Raw genomic sequence first — 19,110 nt, forward strand, 5'->3', positions numbered from 1 at the left:
CTTTTTCCTCCATCCCTATAAAGAAACAAACCTGGTGGTGTATCCCATCTGAGACCTGAGAGTCCATTTCACTCCTGGCATTCTTTGTGTTAGAATGTCTTCTTGCCAACTTTGAACTTATTTTTTCAATGTATACAATGTTGAACTATTTTTGCCTTCTGTTGTACTTGGTGATTAAGCTAAAATTATGTAGGAATGGAATAAACACTATAGTTTGGGTCAATCTTCAACCACTTTTCAAGGTCATCTAGGCATGAATTATATATTTAAATTAGTCCATTGGCCCCTTAGATCCACGAATCAAACTTTATAAACTCATATGGAGCCTATAAATGTTAGCTGTATTTAATGTTCAGCAGCTGAGGAAAGCAACCAGAAAAGCATGTCAGTTAAACCAGCAACTGTCACTCTCCTTCATATTTAGAATTAGAATTATTCACCTATAATTTTGAGACAGGACCTCATATGCCCCAGGTTCACCTTGGACTTGCAAATAACTGAGGGCGACCTTGAACTTCTGATCCTTCTGTCTCCTCCTCTGGGGTGCTAGTATTAAAGTCATGTGCCACTGTGCTTGGAATATACAGTGTCGGAAATTAAATCCTGGACTCCATGCACACTAGCAAATGAGCTACAGCCTCAGTCATGCACCTTATTTTTTAAATGGTGAAACAAAATTTTAAATGCTTTTCAAGAATGTTAAATGTTTTTTTCATTATTTTCATAGTTAACATTTTAATCACTGTTCTATTTTGTCTGTTCTTTTTATATATGTTAAATGTATTCATACATGTACAGATCATCCCCCATTCTCCACCACTTACCCCCCACCCCCAACTTCATTTGCTTTCTTGATTTTTCCTATCTTTTTTAATACTTACTGAATCCATTTTGTGCTACCTGAGTATGCCTGAGTATAGAAAACATGGGTGGGCTCTCAGGGCCTGCATCGCCAGAGAAAACTTAATCTTCCCCTTCCAACAGTCACTAATTAACATCTCCTTAGATGAGAGTGGCGCCTCACTAAACTCCCCCGATCCATGTTGGAATTTTGGCTGGCTCAATCTTGCTCAAGTCTTGTGCCTTCAATCCCAGCCATTCTGAGCTCATGTGTGCAACTTCACTATACTGTCTGGAAAATCTCATTTTTCAATGTCTACTCCCTCTGACTCTTACCATCTTTCTGTCTCCTTTTCTGCTATGATTCTGGAGTGTTGTGGAAGAAGTTGTGATATAAATGTTCCATTTGGAGTTGAACATTCCACAATCTCTCAGTCTCTGCACAATCAATAGTTATGGGTCTCTGTATTAATTGCCATCTACCATGTAAAGAAACTTCCCTTGTAAGGGCTGAGAGATGTAGTAATCTATAGGCATGAAGATAAGAACTTAAAGGGCAGTCTATTACTATGTCCATTTAGCAGAGCCATAGTAATGGGCTCCCTTCTACAGCCTAAGAACTGTATGTCCTATGACTCAGGTATGTGGTGTCTTCAGTAAGTTCAGTCAAGTTCTGGAGGGTAACCAAGAGGAGCGGCAACAGCCTGCAATGGATAGGGGGAGCAAGTTTGTGAAACCCTACTGACCAATAACTTGAAAAGAGGCAATCCATATCTGATACTGAGTTTTTTTTTTCAATAGTTGTATTAACTAACTTTCTGTTGTTGTGATAAAATGCCATAACCAAGACAGCTTAATGGAGTAAAGAGGTTACTTCTTATGGATAAGAGTCCACCATGGCAGGAAGTATGGCACCAGCAGCAGGAAGCTAAGAGATCAAATCTTTAACCACAAAGACAAAGGAAAGCAAGAAGTGGAAGTGAGTTGAGGCTGTGAACTCTCAAAGCCCACCCCCAAGGAATGTACTTCCTCCAGTAAGTCTGTACCAACTCCCCAAATAGTTCCACCAACTGGGGACCAAGCATTCAGACATCCGAACCTATAGAGAACATCTCTCACTCAAACCGTTATCATAACCTGTCATGTCTGGGGACAGCATTGTTCCCTTATTAAAGGGTAACTCCATTTCAACCCATAGAAGGCAGGAAACCAGTAAGACACCACAGAGGTATATGAAAGGGTGAAGGAGAACAATTAACTAGGGAAGGTTCAAGGAGGAGTGGGTGGGAGGGGGTAGAGGAGGGAAGAATAACTAACAGTAAAGCCCTTTGAAAATGTAGAAACCACCTAAAGTGTGTGCGTGTGTGCGTGCCTGTGCGTGCATGCATGTGTGCATGTGTGCGTGTGTGTGTGTGTGTGTGTGTGTGTGTGTGTGTAATGGAGTTATCATTCACACACTTTGCAACTTGATTTTTTTTTTTAGTTAATCCCACTGTATACATATTCATTTATTGGGTTTTTGTTGATAAACTTTGATTATTTTTTACTTTTTATTACAAATATCACACACATATCTTTGTGTATAGCTTGTTCTTATACAGATTCATATATTAATTGGATACTTTCCCAGAAATGGACTTGTTGGGATGATATGTTTATGAAAATTCTTTAATTATATTTTTATCACAAATGGCATGTGAAAAAAAATATGTAAGTCACAAAGCACAGTGTTTCACACTGAATGCCATGGTCTTTACATTTTTAAAGGCCCCTAAACACTGGAAACAACGAGGAAACAGCTTAACATCCATTCCTTAGGAATGGATACAACAGTGGGAGGAAATAATTTTCATAAAATTCTCTGGTGAGACTTAGCCTTCGTAGACAGGAAGAGGTCTGAGGGCCGGGGACGGCAAAGGGAGAGAGTAGTGAGCCACGTGACATGGATGGGAGAGACCTTGGGGGAAGAGACATAAGTATTATAACAAAATGCAATGACAGATGTGGATGGAGACTTCACAATGAGCTGGGCACTGGTGCTGCACTCCTTTAATCCCAGCACTGGGGAAGCAGGAGAAGGCGGCTCTCTGTGAGTTCGAGGCCAGCCTGGTCTACAGAGTGAGTTCCAAGACAGCCAGGACTACACAGAAAAACCCTGTCTCAAAAAACAAAAAACAAAAACAAAACAAACACACACACACACACACACACACACACACACACACACACACACAGAAAAAAAGAAGAAAAGAAAAATTATGTTTAATCAATTAAAATTAACAATACGCAGCCTGTAAGATAGCCTATTTTGGAATTGCATTATATTTCTAGATGAATCATTGTCATGAGCTACATTTTTAAATAACTCATGGACACTTGTGGCCTCTTCAAGCCATTTTCAGGGGCTTTTGTGATTATTAAAAGAAGTCAGGGCTGGGGATTTCACTCAGTGGTAGAGATGCTGCCCAGTGTGCACAAGGCCTTACTTAGCTTGACCCCCAGCACAAGAAATAGATAATAAAAGTGACTGAGAAGGAATAAGTAGCACAAGCCTTACATGCAGTTATCCAGTCCAGGCTTGCGGGTGGTGGGTATGGGGAAGGAAACAGCTAAGGCTGAATAACCGTCAAGTATTTTTGAATCACATCAGATCCGTGAACACCCATTCATACAGACACTTGTCAGTGATGGGCTTAGTTGCTTCTCTTGTTTTCATAACTGAGTACCCGACAAGGAACAGCGTCTATGAGGATAAATGGAAGGGTTTATTTTAGCTGTGGCTCAAGGGTATAATCTCTCATGGGGGGCGGGGCACAGCACCTGAGTAAGAGGACCACCGCTTGCTCTCATCTGGCTGGAATTGGATGAAAAGGAAGAAGAGGAAACGGAATGGCCTGTCTTTCCCTCTTACTGGGTCTGAGTCCCAGCCCATGAGATGACATCACCCACCTTCAGGGTGAATCTCTCTGCAGTCAATCCTTCTTGGAAATGCCCCCATACGCTTGCCTGGCGGTTAACCTCCTGCACAAATTTTAAATCCAGTCAAGCTACAATCAAACGTTAGCCATCAAGGTGACTATCTGAACATCTGAATAATGGCTATTATGTCAAGCCCTTGCTATTGAAGTCCTAAGAACAGTATTTGGTGAAAAAGTTAGAGTATATTAAAACAATATTTTCCCTTAGAGAGAAAAATAGGAAATTATGATGTATTAATTCCTTGTCAAAACCAGATACATCTAGAATGAAGGCAAACCAGGGCTCAGAGAATATACAAGATATGTGCACCAGCTTAATGTTAACATAAATCATTATTAGAACTGGCTTGTCAACAGTCACAAAAAAGCTTATTCTCATAAATTGTGCTTTGGCCATCTGTGTCCTTTCTTTAATTTTGGGTTGATACTCTGGCAATTATTCATCAAATAAGTGTAAGTCTATGATGGAAAACCATTGAATTTTTAGGTCACTAATAAGCATAGTAATTAATTCATTGATGTGTGTGTATATGATTAAGCAAACTTAGCTGAGTAAATTATCTAATTAACTAAATGTTAGACACAACTGAACAAAACAGAGCTCTCTCTCTCCCTCTCTCCATCTCTCTCTCTCTCTCTGTGTGTGTGTGTGTGTGTGTGTGTGTGTGTGTGTGTGTGAATGTGTGTGTATTTAATTTCTCAGTGCTGGCAAAATGCATGTAACTTATATGAAAGGCCTAGAAGTAAGCTGGCTGCAGGAGCCTGTAATCCTTACTCGAGAAGCAGGGGTGGGGGGAGGTAAAAGGGTCACAAGTGCAAACCTTGCCTGGCACATGCACACATGCATGCACGCAAGCATGCCATGCTATGTTGGAAGAAAGGCCTGCTCAAACCAGGTAGTGGTGGGGTGTGTCTCACAGTAGAGCCCTTACTCAGCAAGCACCAAACCCTGGATTCCGTTTGGGGGAGCACTGTAAACCAGCCATCAAGGGTGATCGAGTCCTGGCTCTGCCGGTTCCTGTCTGTGAGCCCTGCCAGGCAAAATGGCTAATTTCATTCTTAAGCCCTCACAGCTTGGAAACTGAGAGTAGATTCCCAGGAGGTGTTAGAGCGCATGCATCATTACATATCTTATGCAACTAATCTTTTTTACAGAGAACCATATATCTAACCCATGTGATAGCAAGGAAAATTGTGTACAAATTCTCTTATTTATGTATTTCTGTGTTGGGGAAGGAAATGTCAATGCACTAGAGAGTCTCAGAAACCAGAATATACCTAGGACTCTTCTCAAAGAATTCCATTTTCATAAATATTTTGAAGAAAGGAAATATAAATATAAATTAAATAAAGTAAAAGGCTGTGTGAAATTTTGGTTTAAAACATGCCATTGGAGAAAGGTCTACCTTTGGTGGCTTCTTTGCCCAACTTCCTGACCCTATTTACTTATCTGCCATGAGGGGTATTGATGGAAAACTTTCTGAACTACTTAACTAAGCATGGATAATGTTTTTACTGATGAGAACAAAAACTAACTTTGAATGGGGTTTCAAATGTATTCACAAATAGATTGTACCCAGAAATGGACTGTTCTGCCATCTGTGTGCAACTATACACAGACAAGCAACCTTCAAGAGCACACAGTTACCCAGGAGGAGGGACTGTGGAGACTGGAGAGACTGAATGCTGTGACTCAAAGCCTGTAGAGCGACACCTGTGATAATCCCCCACTAACTCACACTTCCTCTTCTGCCTTTTTTGGGGTTTTGGTAAAGACCTTCTGTCCCCTGGGCAAACAGGAGTCGAACTAGGCCAAATGGCCTCCCTGCCCACCACCTCCAAGGACAGGACTTTTGAAGGCAGGTACACAGACTCCAGAAGTGCTAGAGGTGCTTTATTCTCCAGAGAGGATAGCCCTGGAGGAGCCATTGTCTACATTACATACTTCTGTGTGAGGCCCCTCCAGTGGTGCTGGTCCCTAGCTCCAGTATTTGAACCTGAAATGGCTCCTGAAATCCCCACCCAGCCCACCCAGCCCACCCAGCCCACCCAGCCCACCCAGCCCACCCAGCCCACCATTGAAATGATGGAACTTTGAAGAAGAGGAGACTAGTTAGAGGAAGTTAGGAGACCAGGTTAGTTGAAAGACGTGTCCAGTTGGTTGGCTCTCTTCTCTCTCTCTCTCTCTCTCTCTCTCTCTCTCTCTCTCTCTCTCTCTCTCTCCCCCTTTCCTGGTTGCCGTGAGGTGAACAAGGCCTCTGCTACATGCTCATAGCACACAACCATGCACTGCTGCCTCAGAAACCATTACCTGCCTATCTCCTAGGTATTTCATTCCCCTGAGAGAAAGGTAGCACGCTGTCCTTGTCAGACTCCCCAGCTTTTCCATTGATCCTATGAATCACTGTGAATTTTTCTAGTAAGTTCTTTTACACTTGATCACTCTGTTCTTGTTGCTTATAGAAGTGTGTAGTGGAGGCCATTAACAGCAGCTTTGTAGAAAAATGTCAACAATTATTTGGTGAAACGAAATACTCTATTCATGGGATATTGATTAAATGATAATTTTATTTGACATTATTTGCCTAGGTTTCAGACTAACACACAAATTGTTTCAAAGTGGGAAATCCACCTACTGTTGCTTTTCCCCTACATTTAAACTAACCTTAACCCTTATTTCATCTTCAAAAATAACAAAAACCACTTACAAAAGGAGGCTTGCATAACTAATTGATAGTGTATTTCTGCTTAAGAGAGTAGACTTCAAAAATCATTTTCTAAACTGAAACCAAAGCTCATCCCTAATCTATTTCGTAATCATCGTCGTCATCGTCCATGCTGAGTCTGATGTTGGAAGAGTCTTCCAGTTTTGATTTCTTCTTGTTCTCTTTGCTTCTCTCGTTCTGGTGTAAGTGATGCTCACATTGCCTCACGATCTTCTTGGAAGACATCCAGCTCTCCCCTTGTCGCTCGGCTGGGGCCGCACACTGCCCTCCTTTCACATCCGTACCCCTGGCCTTCAGGACTTCCCTGGCTCGCAGGAGACTGCACGTGCAGTTCCAGGGGTTTCCGTCCAGGTACAGGTGCCTGAGGCGGGGCAGCGCCTCCAGTGCCTTGAGGTCTAAGGCGGAGATCTTGTTGTTCCTCAGGTTGAGAACCTGAAGCAGTTTGAGGTCCCTGAGTTCCCTCTCAGCCATATTCTGGATGGCATTGCCCTTGAGGTCCAGCCTGGCCAGGGTCTTAGGGAGCCTGCAAAGTTAAGAGACAGCATGAGCGAGGAGGCTGCTACCATCAACTATTGTCCAAGGCAAGAGACTGCGGCTGCTTCTCTGTGCAGGTCCATCCCTTCTCAAGGCGGGAAACAAGCTGTATGTTTTGATGTATGAAATTACAAAATGATCTGCTTTTAAATTTTAGAACGTTCCTCTCCCAAAGGTCCCATTTCAGAAACAATGTAATGAAATGTAGCAAGTTTAAATAATGCCATGACTCCGGCCAGGAAATAATATTAAAAATGAATAAAGATGTATTTGCAAGTGTTTGTAGCATATTGAATTATAATAGCAAAAAGCAATAAAACCCTCATGTCCAGTATTTTAGAAATTATAAAATAATGAGCTACTATGTGATTATGTAATATTATCAAAAATTTTAAATACTAATTCCATAAAAAAACTTCTATGACTCAAAAATCTAGACACTATTAAAAACTGATAAATCAATAAACTTAAAAAATTTTCTATCATAAAAGCTGTGTTCAAAGTCAAAAGGAAAAAGAAGAGAAAGCCTCTACAGCTATGTTGCACAGTAATCTCCCTAACATGGAGACGTCTTAAAGCTGAGACAAGATGCTCTGAAAACAACATGGGGGCTGGAGAGATGGCTCAGAGGTTAAGAGCACTGACTGCTGCTCCTGAGTTCCTGAGACCAAGTCCCTGCAACCACGCGGTGGCTCACAACCATCTGTAATGAGATCTGGTGCCCTCTTCTGGTGTGCAGGCAGAAGAACACTGCATAGTAAATAAAATCTTAGAAGGCACTGTCTTCTATATATTTAAATGTTAGTATATTTTTAGGGGAAATCATTTTTTGGTGTTTTTACTAGGTACAGATATATCACACTACACAATAAAAAGTTCCTTTCCAGCTCAGAAAAAAATCTGTACATATTAAAGACAATTCTTCTTTTCCTGACTTTCTGAACTGTAAATACCAATGAACTAGGTAAAATGGGTGCCATGGGAGTGTGTGGACCCAGAAGCTGTTTTATTAATTATAAGAAACTTGATAAAGATAGTGGGCAGGACAAGAAGGCCTTTTTTTTAAAAAAATGAAGTGTTGAAAAGATTTTAAAATTTTAAAATAGATATAATAAACATCATGCTATGTTTTAAAAGTAAATAATGGGACCAGCAAGATGGCTTAGCTAGTGAAGGCATCTACTGTCAATATTAACAACTTACATTTAATCTCCAGGGTTCACACGCTGAAAGGAGGGAACAAACCCAGTCAAGTTGTTCTCTGCCCTCCAAACGTGAGCCTTGACATATGCTCCACACACAAACACATGCACATATGTAAATGTATGACTAGACTATGAGAAGCTAAGGGGACGGTTGAGTAGTTAAGGGAATAGGTGAGTAGTTAAGGGAATAGGTGAATAGTTAAGGGAATAGGTGAGTAGTTAAGGGGATGGATGAGTAGTTAAGGGAATAGGTGAGTAGTTAAGGGAATAGGTGAGTAGTTAAGGGAATAGGTGAGTAGTTAAGGGAATAGGTGAGTAGTTAAGGGGATGGGTGAGTAGTTAAGGGAATAGGTGAGTAGTTAAGGGAATAGGTGAGTAGTTAAGGGAATAGGTGAGTAGTTAAGGGGATGGGTGAGTAGTTAAGGGAATAGGTGAGTAGTTAAGGGAATAGGTGAGTAGTTAAGGGGATGGGTGAGTAGTTAAGGGAATAGGTGAGTAGTTAAGGGGATGGGTGAGTAGTTAAGGGGATGGGTGAGTAGTTAAGGGAATAGGTGAGTAGTTAAGGGAATAGGTGAGTAGTTAAGGGGATGGGTGAGTAGTTAAGGGGTGGGTGTGTTGTTAAGGAAACGGTTGAAGTGAATTGTGTATGGAAGGAAGCTGTGAAGTGTGAGTGGTGAGGAGAAAGGAAGAGAAAGAGGAAACAGAAAGAGGGGACGGAAAGTTCAACAGAGGGGGAAAGGATGGGGGGGAGAGAGGAAGGGAGAGGAAGGGCTAGAATGAGAGGAGAAGTAAAAGAAGAACCCTGAAAACAGAAGGAGAGACCAAGGCTAATGGACGCGTCCACTCACATAGACACAAATGGATATGCAGAGACGGCTTCAACCTTGGGTCATTGCACCCTGAAGAACGTGAGGCTCCCCAGTAAGTAATTACAGATTTTAATCTTTTCCACATAAGTGCTACTTTGATGTTTTTTAAACTAAAAATATCTTACCGAATATTCCCCACCCATGTTTCCTGGTGTCCTTGCTAGTGGCTACCCATGCCCAGTCAGCCAGTTATGCATACCACATACTTGGAAATCAAGACATACTTTTTTACAGTGTGTTCATAGTCTTGTCAGTGACGATATCACCCACAGTATTGTTCCATCAGCAAAATTAATTCCCTATGGATGTGGTTTGCAGGCTGAGGGTTCTCAACCTCTGCTGAAAACTTCTATCCCTAACCCCTTGTTTCATTTTATGACTGATGACTCTGCTTGGGCAGCTGAGATGTCCCAATGCCTGCAGAATGCTTCTGGGATCTACAGTACATGACCGTGTTCACTCACCTCAGAGGTATGGACAAGAGCAGATTCTGCTCTAGGGCCAGGTTGGACAGCTGAGAACACCTCTGAAGGGCGCCAGCCTCGAACACGCTGACCACATTGTTGTCTAGGAATAGATGTTTCAGGTCTCGGAGGTCCTGGAATTCTGACGCTGTCACTTTCTGAATGAAGTTACTGCTACAGTCAAGTTTGTGCAGCCTTGCCGGTAGCCTGGGAGGCAACATCTGCAGGCGGTTTTGGGAGACCTCCAGAGTAGTTAAATTGGTAAGCAGCTGTACCCCATCAATGGAAGACAGGAAGTTCTCTGACAGGTAAAGACGGGACAGGTTCTCCAAGTGTCTCACATCTCGAAACCTAACGACTTTGAGCTGATTTCTCTCCATCTTTAAAGATAACAAGGATTTGGGTAGATTTGTAGGAATTTTAGTCAGAAAGTTACCACTGAAACTGAGAAACTGCAGACTCTGCAGAGAAGTGAAGACATTCCCTGGTATAAGATGGAGTTTGTTGTTCTCCATGCTCAAGTACTTCAGATGCGGAAGACTCAGTGGTCCAGCTATAGACTCTATATTGTTTCCATCCACCATCAAACTTCGCAAACTGATGAGCAAGGGGAGCATGCTGGGAGATAGGGAGGAGATCAAGTTGTTTTTAAGTTCAAGGACTTTTAATTTCTTCAGTCCTTCAAAATCCGATGCATGTAGAGCACATATCGAATTATCGTTTAATTTTAACACTTCGAGGTTGGCTGGGAGAGCACCGGGGACTCGTCTCAATTTATTTTTCCAAAATTCTAGGGTCTTTAAAGTACTCAAAGTTTTGAACGTGTCATTTTCTACAGACTCTGTTCCACTGGCCAGCAGAATAAAATCTTCCAGAGCCAACAGCCCAGTGAAGTTAGACAGCTACAAAGTAGCAACAACAACAACAACAGCGTCAGTAATAGTGATGATGACGACAGAGAGAAGGGGGTGGACAAGAAAATGGAGAGATAAAATTCTGACAAAAAATGCCCACATTCATCATTGCAATACCTTGATATTTCAGACTTCCCTCGGAGTTCCTTTTTAAGTTACCCTTTAGAATAGTAACTCAAAGTCAAGTCTAGATAATTTTTTAACTTCCTTGGAAATTTCAGACACATTTAAAATGTATGTAGATTATTATCAGTGCCACTACGCCTGCTCCCCAGCTCTTCCTGGATCCCCGTCTACATCTCCCCCCAATATAGGTCTTAAGAAACCTGACTAATACAACTCCCATTAGGGTAAGACATTAAAAACACTCTTTCACACACTATTGGCAGATATGTGATATTGGTCAACTCTTACTACATTCTTTTTTTTTTTTTTTTTTTTTTTTTCTTACCCAGGAGATTCTTTTCCAGGCATCAGTACTTAAAAATTGCACAATGTGTCATGACCTAGAGTGTCCTTTTGTTGCATTACAATAGCCAGAAGTTAAACAATCTACAAAACCAAACTGTAAAAAGTTTCTTAAAATAAAAACTAGGACTACAAGAAGAAAAACATGAAAAGCAAAAACATGAATGTCACAGATTCTTCTGTCATTGGGATATTACTTAGAACATTTTCAGTTGTGTTTAATTTGGAAAATAAGCCTAACTACTTTCTATCCCCAATTTGTACTTCACCAATGAAAAATATTCCCAAAGAGACAGAGGTACTTGCGCGTCCTTACAGTGCACACTGAGTATATATTGCTGCTGGTGTTCAGCCCTTTCTCAATGATCCATCAGCTACATCGATTAATCCTGATCCTCGCAGCAAGCGTTTTTATGCACTTGCTCAGGATTTATGGCTGCCATGCACTTTCTTAAATATTCCAAGTTTGCTATTGCCAATTCTGGTGTTGACATGAGAAAACTAGTAAGTAGTAAATGAAAAATTCAGCAAGGTCTATGGACTCCAAAGCCTAACTTTCCTCAGCCACACTATTTTTACTGTGTTTGGCCTATAATCATGAAGTTTCACAAGGAACTCCAGATCTGGGCACAGACCCACACAGCTTTAGAGATTATCTTGTCCAGGTTTCCCATTTCAGTGGTGTAATTCAGTCCCCCTTTCCCGAAAGTAACTAGCCTGTTCCATTTGCATGCTGCACTCTGAAATGGCCTTTCCTGTGTGTTTATCTTTTATATAAAGTCAGATATAGACACAGACCTTCACTTTCTGACCTGTTGTATCCCCTACTTATCCTCAGTGACTGACCACAAACTCTGACAGTCTGTAAGAGTCATCTGCACAGATCCAAATGGCTGATTCATTTGGGAACTGGACAAAGCATGTCATCCAAGTTTGTTTGCCTTCACTTCTACTTAAGAAGTTGTAGAGAGTGGCCTAGATAATAAATAGATACTGCCACATCCTAAATGAATCTAGTAGCTAGCTTTTTTTTTCCTTTATCAAGCATGAAAAGTATTTTCTTATTCTTTTTGACAGAGTCAGCATGGCTATTAACTAAAATAGCCACCATTTTCTTAAGATTTACTGTCTAATGTTTAAAAATATGATTATTGACTCCTCAAAGAGGACAACCAAGGCTTAAGAAATTGAAATTGCCATGCTATGGTGGCACACGTCTTTAATTCCAGCACTAGACAGGCAGTGCTGAGTTTGAGACCAGCCTGGTCTACAGAGCTACAGAACAGCCAGAATGAGTTACACAGAGAACCCTTGTCTCAAAAATAAATAAATAGAAGGAAAGATTGAAATTGCTTTTGCAAGCATATGCAGGCAGCAAGTGGAAAAGTTCCCAGCATAGGTCTCTTATTCAAGCGTGCATTTTTATGAACCTTATGGCTGTAACATATTTTATCAGAGTGTAGAATTCTGGTGATACTACAAGGAAGAAGTTATCCTCTGATTTTGAACATTGGGGATAGGTTTGCTGAGCTGACAATGGGAAAATGGATTTGCCAGACCCGGTTTCCCCTTTCCATGACCTCAGCAAGCATGTGCTTACAAAAGTGGAAAGAGATGCATTTGCCCTACAGCCAACCTTGGCATGGCTGGCAGCTTCTTCGCGTTTCTTAATAAGACGAAGCAAGTGGTATGGAATGGAGGCTTTCCCCACTGCTTTTCCCGTGAGAGAGAGAGAGGCTTTGCTTCTGGCGTCAGTCTGAGGCCGGCTGTGGTCCAACAGTCAGGGTGCCACACACACTTTCTTTGGACTCTTTACAGGTCCAATATATCACAAAACGGCCAGTCCCACAGAGAGATGGCATCTGGCCTGTATGAAGCAACCAGCAAGTAGATTTTGTTCTGATTGTGAAAGCAACATTTGTTCCCTATAAATTATCTTAAAGTTCTGGGGAAATGTGGAAAGGTAATAAAAAAATAACCTGTAATCCCAATGTTAATTTATCCAGTTGGAAATAGATATAACTTCTCTTCCACACACACAAATAATAATGATGATAATAATAATAAATAATGTACATTAGAATAATTTTAATTGATTGCCACGACTATACTCACATTTGACCTCTTCCATAGAAGAAAATATATCCCTTGGGCGTGTAGAAGTTTGAATGCTATGAGTAGGGTGACTTAGTTCTGTTTTACAGATGTGGACACAAGGGACTGAGCTGAATCTGCACCTCCCAAAAGAGGACTGAACTTGGTGCCCTGGCAGCATTCACATGGCATCACATGTGCTTCTCAGGTCTTTCCTTCAGTACAATCAAGAACTTTATTGTGGCGTGAAGGTAAATATGAGTTAGAGAATAGCAATAAAGGAAGACGGAGATACAAAGGCGTGAGGATGACCCCTTTCTCATACCACACATAAAAATGAACTGGATGTAGATTGTGGACTTAAATGTGAGAGCTAAAAGTATAAACTCTCAGAGGAAATTATAGGCATGGATATCCATGACCTTGGTGGAGGTGAGCGTCTTAGATATGAAGCTGGAAGCACACGCGAAGCACAGACAGACACGAAGGAGAAACCAGACCCGTTCAAAGCGGAAAGCGGCACCAAAAAAACAAAAAGCAGCCCACAGCCTGGAAGAAAAACCTTGCAAGTAATATCTCTATAAAGAGACCTGTACTTGGAGTATCTGAAGCATGCTTACAAGTTGATAATTAAAACCCAGTTAAAAAATAAGCAATGAATTTGAATTTATACTTCCCCAAAACAGTATGCAAATGACCAACAAGCAAATGAAAAGAAGTTCAATATTGTTAGCCCCTGAGGAAGCACAAATCTAATTCCAGCACTTGGGAGACAGAGACAGGTGGATCTCTGTGAGTTTGAGGCCAGCCTGGTCTACAAGATAGGCTCCAAAGCTACACATAGAAACCCTGTCTCAAAAAAAAAAAAAAAAAGAAAAGAAAAAATCTAAATTGCAACAAGACACTGCCTGAACCTATTAAGATGACTATAGTCACAAAGGAGCGGATGATGGTCAGTGAGGATGTGGAATGGTTGGAAGTGTCAAATATGGGAATATAAAATCATGTATCCACTGTGGAAGACAGTCCAACAGTTATTCAGTATGACGGCAGAGTCCCCATTTCATGAAAAAAAAATCTATTCCTATGTAGATATCAAAGAAACAATCTAGGTCCATACAAAAACTTCTGTACTGAAGCACAAGTATTCATAGCACTGTGCCTCACAACAGACAAAATGAAGAAAGAATACAACATCTGATGACTACTGTGGATAATGGCCTATCTCACATACACACACACACACACACACACACACACACATACATACACACACATATATATACTCACACATATATATACATACACACATACATACATACACACACACATATATATACACACATATATACATACACACATATATACATACACACACATACATACACACACATATACATACACACATATATACATACACACACATACATACACACACATATACATACACACATATATACATACACATATACATACACACATATACATACACACACATATATGCACACATATATACATACACATACATACACACACATATATACACATATATACATACACATGCATATATACACACACATATATACACACACATATATACATATACACACAATTATATACATATACACATATATACATACACACATATACATACACACATATATACATACACATGGATATATTCATACACACATATATATACACGCACATATATATACACACACATATATATACATACATACATGTATATATTAAAATATATTAAAATCCAGACAGCCTTTAAAAGGAGGGAAATTCTGATGTAGGCTCCAATATGGATGAACCTTGAGGATATTCTGTTCAGTGAAAGGAGCCAATCACAGAAGACTCTAAGTACAGAGAGAAAGACTAAATTCAGTTTGAGGCATGTTGTTTTGAGATCCTCATTCATATCTAAGTAAAGAATCCCAGTGACAGCTGAATAAATCTGAAACATGGGGGGAAGCTCTGTATTAGAGATCCAGGTAGAGGAGCAATCACCACTGAGATATGCTGTCACATAAGGACATTGTTTATAAATAGGACTTGTTGAGAAACTCCAAAAGGGATGGGGGGCAGCTGTAGAGAAAAATAAATAAACAAAAAAGATAAAATGGAGAGGTGTGTGTATATCGAGAGTAAATTTTTGGAAAATGGAAGTATTCAACCAGGATTTAGAATGTTAATGAGTCAAACAGCAGTGAATTAAAGAAGAGAGGGCCCTCACACAGACATGCATGCAGGCAAAACACTAACGCACATGAAATTTTTGAAAAAGAAAAAGGATGAACAAGACACAGGTAAGGTTGGAGACTCTGTATTCATGGTGGCTACAAACCATCTGATTGTACAAACAGCTCCAGCAGCATCTACTTGTCTAGGTATAGTGGCTACAAACCATCTGATTGTGCAAACAGCTCCAGCAGCACGTACTTGTCTAGGTATAGTGGCTACAAACCATCTGATTGTGCAAACAGCTCCAGCAGCATCTACTTGTCTAGGTATAGGAGAAGCAAAGGAGAAGTAGCACTCTCCTTTTAGGTTGAGGTCTTGCTGGAAGGGTGTTTAGATAATTAAATGTGGGACTGCAAAGAGAAACATTAGAGAAAGGAGGGAAACAGGAAATAAACTGAGTATCTGGGAGAACATGGGTAAATTTAGGGCCCCATGTCACCATAAGGTAAGAGAGAAGCAAGTGAACGGAGAAGACGCTGGGGTTTTCTGAGTGGAGATGGTCACAGTGGTCAAGGGATGTTTGGGATATGATGTTCATAGAACCAAGTGCCAGGACTAAGATGGCTGAATTGAGGCATCAAGGAAAGGTACATTTTGAGGACAAGGAGGCATAAGAGTAGGGCACTGGACTAGGCATCACACAGAGAATAAATACTCCCAAGAAGATGCAGGACTTAGGGTGGAGGGGAAACAAGGAGTTAACAGGGAGCAGAGAAGACATACAAAGGAAAATGGCAGCAGTGTGAACCCAGAGAAGGAGGGGAAATTTACAGGCAAATCCAATAAGAAAAAGAAGATTCCTCTCATCCTAAGGGCAGAAGCAGAATTCTTAGTCCTTTTTTCTGCATCTCAAGCAAGACATTCACAATCCCAAACACACTTAAATTGCATGAAAAAGTAATAATCCAATTAAATGCTGTTTATATTAGTGCTTATAAGTAAGTTATTGTATTACTAATAATCTGAGGGTTTACTCAAAGATGGCTTTCTTTGCATATAGACACCTAATTCTGCTAAGTCCACACTAAATAAATAGAATATATGTTGTATTCCCTGTAGAATATACATTGTACTCACTGTGTACAAGTGAAATATGATCAATTGGAGCTCTTTGTTTCTTCAACAAAACAATCTGTCTTTCATCAATCTTTTTGATGTGACCTGCCCTTCCAAGAGAGAACTAACATAGTTAAAGTCTTGGAGATGGCAATACTACTGTTCAATAAGTCTAAACAGGTGACAGATTGGCTCATTCATTAACAGATTTTTGATGATTCATCAATAGACAATAAAGTGGCAGAATCATTACCAGACTCTGCAGGCAGTTGAGGTCGCAGAACAAATATTTAAGTATCTCACATTTACCCAGCTGCCTTGTTTAAATGCTAAGACCCAGCAGGCAAGGTCAGATTTGCTCTCTAGTATTGGGTACTATTAAAGTAGAGGGAACAGCAAACAGATGCAGATAGTTGTACTTGTTGAGCCTGGACAGTAATACCATGCCATTTATGTTAAACTAAGACACCTCGAGGAAAAATTGTCAACCAAACGGAAGTTCATAGTTACCTCTATTAGAGAGAGGCTAGTTCTCTAGTTCTCAGAGAACTATTTCCTTGTTTTGGGGCTTGGACCTCTGAGCCAGTAGCAGTGAAGGGAAAATCAGACAGCCATAGACTTTTCTATCTAGAAAAAGACTTATCTAATGCTCAGAGATTTGCTAGCAGCGTGTCTCAGATGGTTATGCATCTAACTAGAGACAGCCCTTGTCTCCTGATGTCTTCCAGAACACCAAAGATCAAAGATAAATGTTTTTTAACTTATACAATTCAGACAAATTTGTAGTATTATGTCCAGTGTCCTCTGGATACAGAATCAAGAAAATTGAAGTCATAATTCAAGCCACATTATGAGAACTGCAAGTAACTTGACAAAATTAAAGCCATGCATCTCCACCTCGGTTCTCACAAAGACCCGGAACCGGATCGCCAGACCGGTTGTGAATTCGTATGAGTGAGTCTGATCTATCAGTTGGTCTTGACAGTTTTGTGATGCTCTGTTCTTTCTGCCCACCTCATGAAACCTTTTCCTCTGAAAGGATGTGTTCTCCACACAGTGTGCTCTTTACAAAAGAGGCCATTCTCCATGTGTACTTTGTAAAAGCTTGGCTTTTAAATGTCAGATAAAAACTGAAATAAAATTCTGACTTTCAGGGCAGGCTGTATGACTAGCTCCCTAAAAAGAGATACCCAGAGACACAGAGCATCTCACTGATGCCCAGCAACCAGGCAGTACAACAGCTTACCCTGACGATTAGCACTTTCTGAATAAGACAGTTAAAATCCCCACACTCAACCCACACCCTGCCCCAAGAATAAAACTGTAGTGACTTCAGTGGAGATGGACGTGGTTACCTGCAGGTGCTGGATTCTGCTGTGACTAATGTAGAGACTCTTGGTGGTGGAAGGGATGCCTGAAGGCACTTCCATGAGCCTGTAGCATTGTACAAACTGCATGGACTCACAGCTACATCGTCCTGGACAGTCAGCGCTGAGGCCATTGCTAAGAGAGAGCCAAAGAAGGCAAGCGCAAAGCAGATGCATCTTCAACACAGAAGGCAGCAAGCCACAGTTTCAGTGACACGGATCTCTTTATACCATGGGCTCTGATAACAGGGTCGTATGAATGTGTACCCTGTCAGAGAGGACAGAGGGGGGAGCTCCATTTGCTCCATTTGCCTGGGTTAGCAATCATTACAAAGGGGAAGGGCCTAAGCATTGATAAGCTGCCTTAATATCTCTAGGTGAACAAAACCCTATGTTATTTATGGCTTGTGAGTCTAATCTGCAAACACTGCTATTATCTGCAGTTTCCTTGTTTTGTCAAATGTGACACTAAGGAATTAGTGGGAAAAGACAAAGAGCTGGTTTATAGTGGGCTATAAAACCTTTGCATTTTCTGTGACCCTGTATTAAAACCATTTTTGCAGGACCTAAGCAAGCAGGTGTGTTTTTCTCAAATTAATTATTAAGGGGAAACAGGCCTTTTCTCTAGTTGTTACTGTTTTGGTGCTGTTTTATTGCTACATGAAACAATGGATTGCAATGCGAAATATTTAGAGCCAGCAGATAAGTTGCTTGGTTTATCTATCTGTTAATTCACCCAAATACAATGTTCAGGAAAACATCTTTTTCACTCACAAAATTAACTCTATTAAAAACAAAACACTAAATAGGTCTATCTTATTTTTATCTTCTTGTAATGATGGGAAAAGGGGCTCTGTTTTCTTCAGAGGGATTTGCTGATTGTGAAATCTTGGAAGGGTGTAGATGGACAGGGTCATGTATCCAGGGTGATTCTCTGGTGGCTTTTTGTCCTGCCTAGCACGTCCCTGCTGAGGCCTTTGGAAGTGTTCAACAGAGAACTGAACTTTATCATGCTGCTCAGTCATAGCAGATTCCTTTAGCAGCAACAGTTTAATGTAGAAAAGCCCCTATTTGGAGCCAGTTTCACTGACCTAATAACCAATTGACCTGATAGCCAAGGGACCAGTGCTATGTGTCTTTCCTATTTACTTGTGGGTTTTGTTGTTGTTTAATTTTATCAGAGACAAAGAGTGATTAAAAATGTTTTTCTTTTTCATTGATCTCTGCCTTTAACTACCTTATTGCTTTTGTTTAATAATAGTTACTTTTCAAGTTTTCAAAACTTTCCAATATCAAAGTACACAGCTGATTAAATAAATAAATGAATAAACAAATAAATAAA

The 19,110-nt window shown here is 40.5% G+C and overlaps 1 protein-coding gene across 1 annotated transcript; it reads right to left on the bottom strand.

Annotated features, from left to right (window-relative positions):
• Nucleotides 1-6,377: 6,377 nt before the first annotated feature.
• Nucleotides 6,378-17,945, bottom strand: LOC127215217 (nephrocan). Its single transcript, XM_051175618.1, has 3 exons — nucleotides 17,757-17,945; nucleotides 9,617-10,518; nucleotides 6,378-7,067 (listed from the first exon to the last, which is right to left on the bottom strand). The coding sequence occupies exons 1-3, from the start codon at nucleotides 17,943-17,945 to the stop codon at nucleotides 6,620-6,622; spliced, it is 1,539 nt and encodes a 512-aa protein (XP_051031575.1). The 3' UTR covers nucleotides 6,378-6,619.
• Between the last annotated feature and the right edge of the window lie 1,165 nt (nucleotides 17,946-19,110).

Source organism: Phodopus roborovskii, unplaced genomic scaffold (genome assembly GCF_943737965.1).
Source record: "Phodopus roborovskii unplaced genomic scaffold, PHOROB, whole genome shotgun sequence".
Taxonomy (NCBI): Eukaryota; Metazoa; Chordata; class Mammalia; order Rodentia; family Cricetidae; genus Phodopus; species Phodopus roborovskii.

Coding starts and splice junctions, on each gene's coding strand:
- LOC127215217 (XM_051175618.1), bottom strand. CDS start 17,945: ATGCATCTGCTTTGCGCTTGCCTTCTTTGGCTCTCTCTTAGCAATGGC. Junction 10,519..17,756: donor GCAGAATCCAGCACCTGCAG/GTAACCACGTCC, acceptor GCTACTTTGTAG/CTGTCTAACTTCACTGGGCT. Junction 7,068..9,616: donor CTCTTGTCCATACCTCTGAG/GTGAGTGAACAC, acceptor TTAACTTTGCAG/GCTCCCTAAGACCCTGGCCA.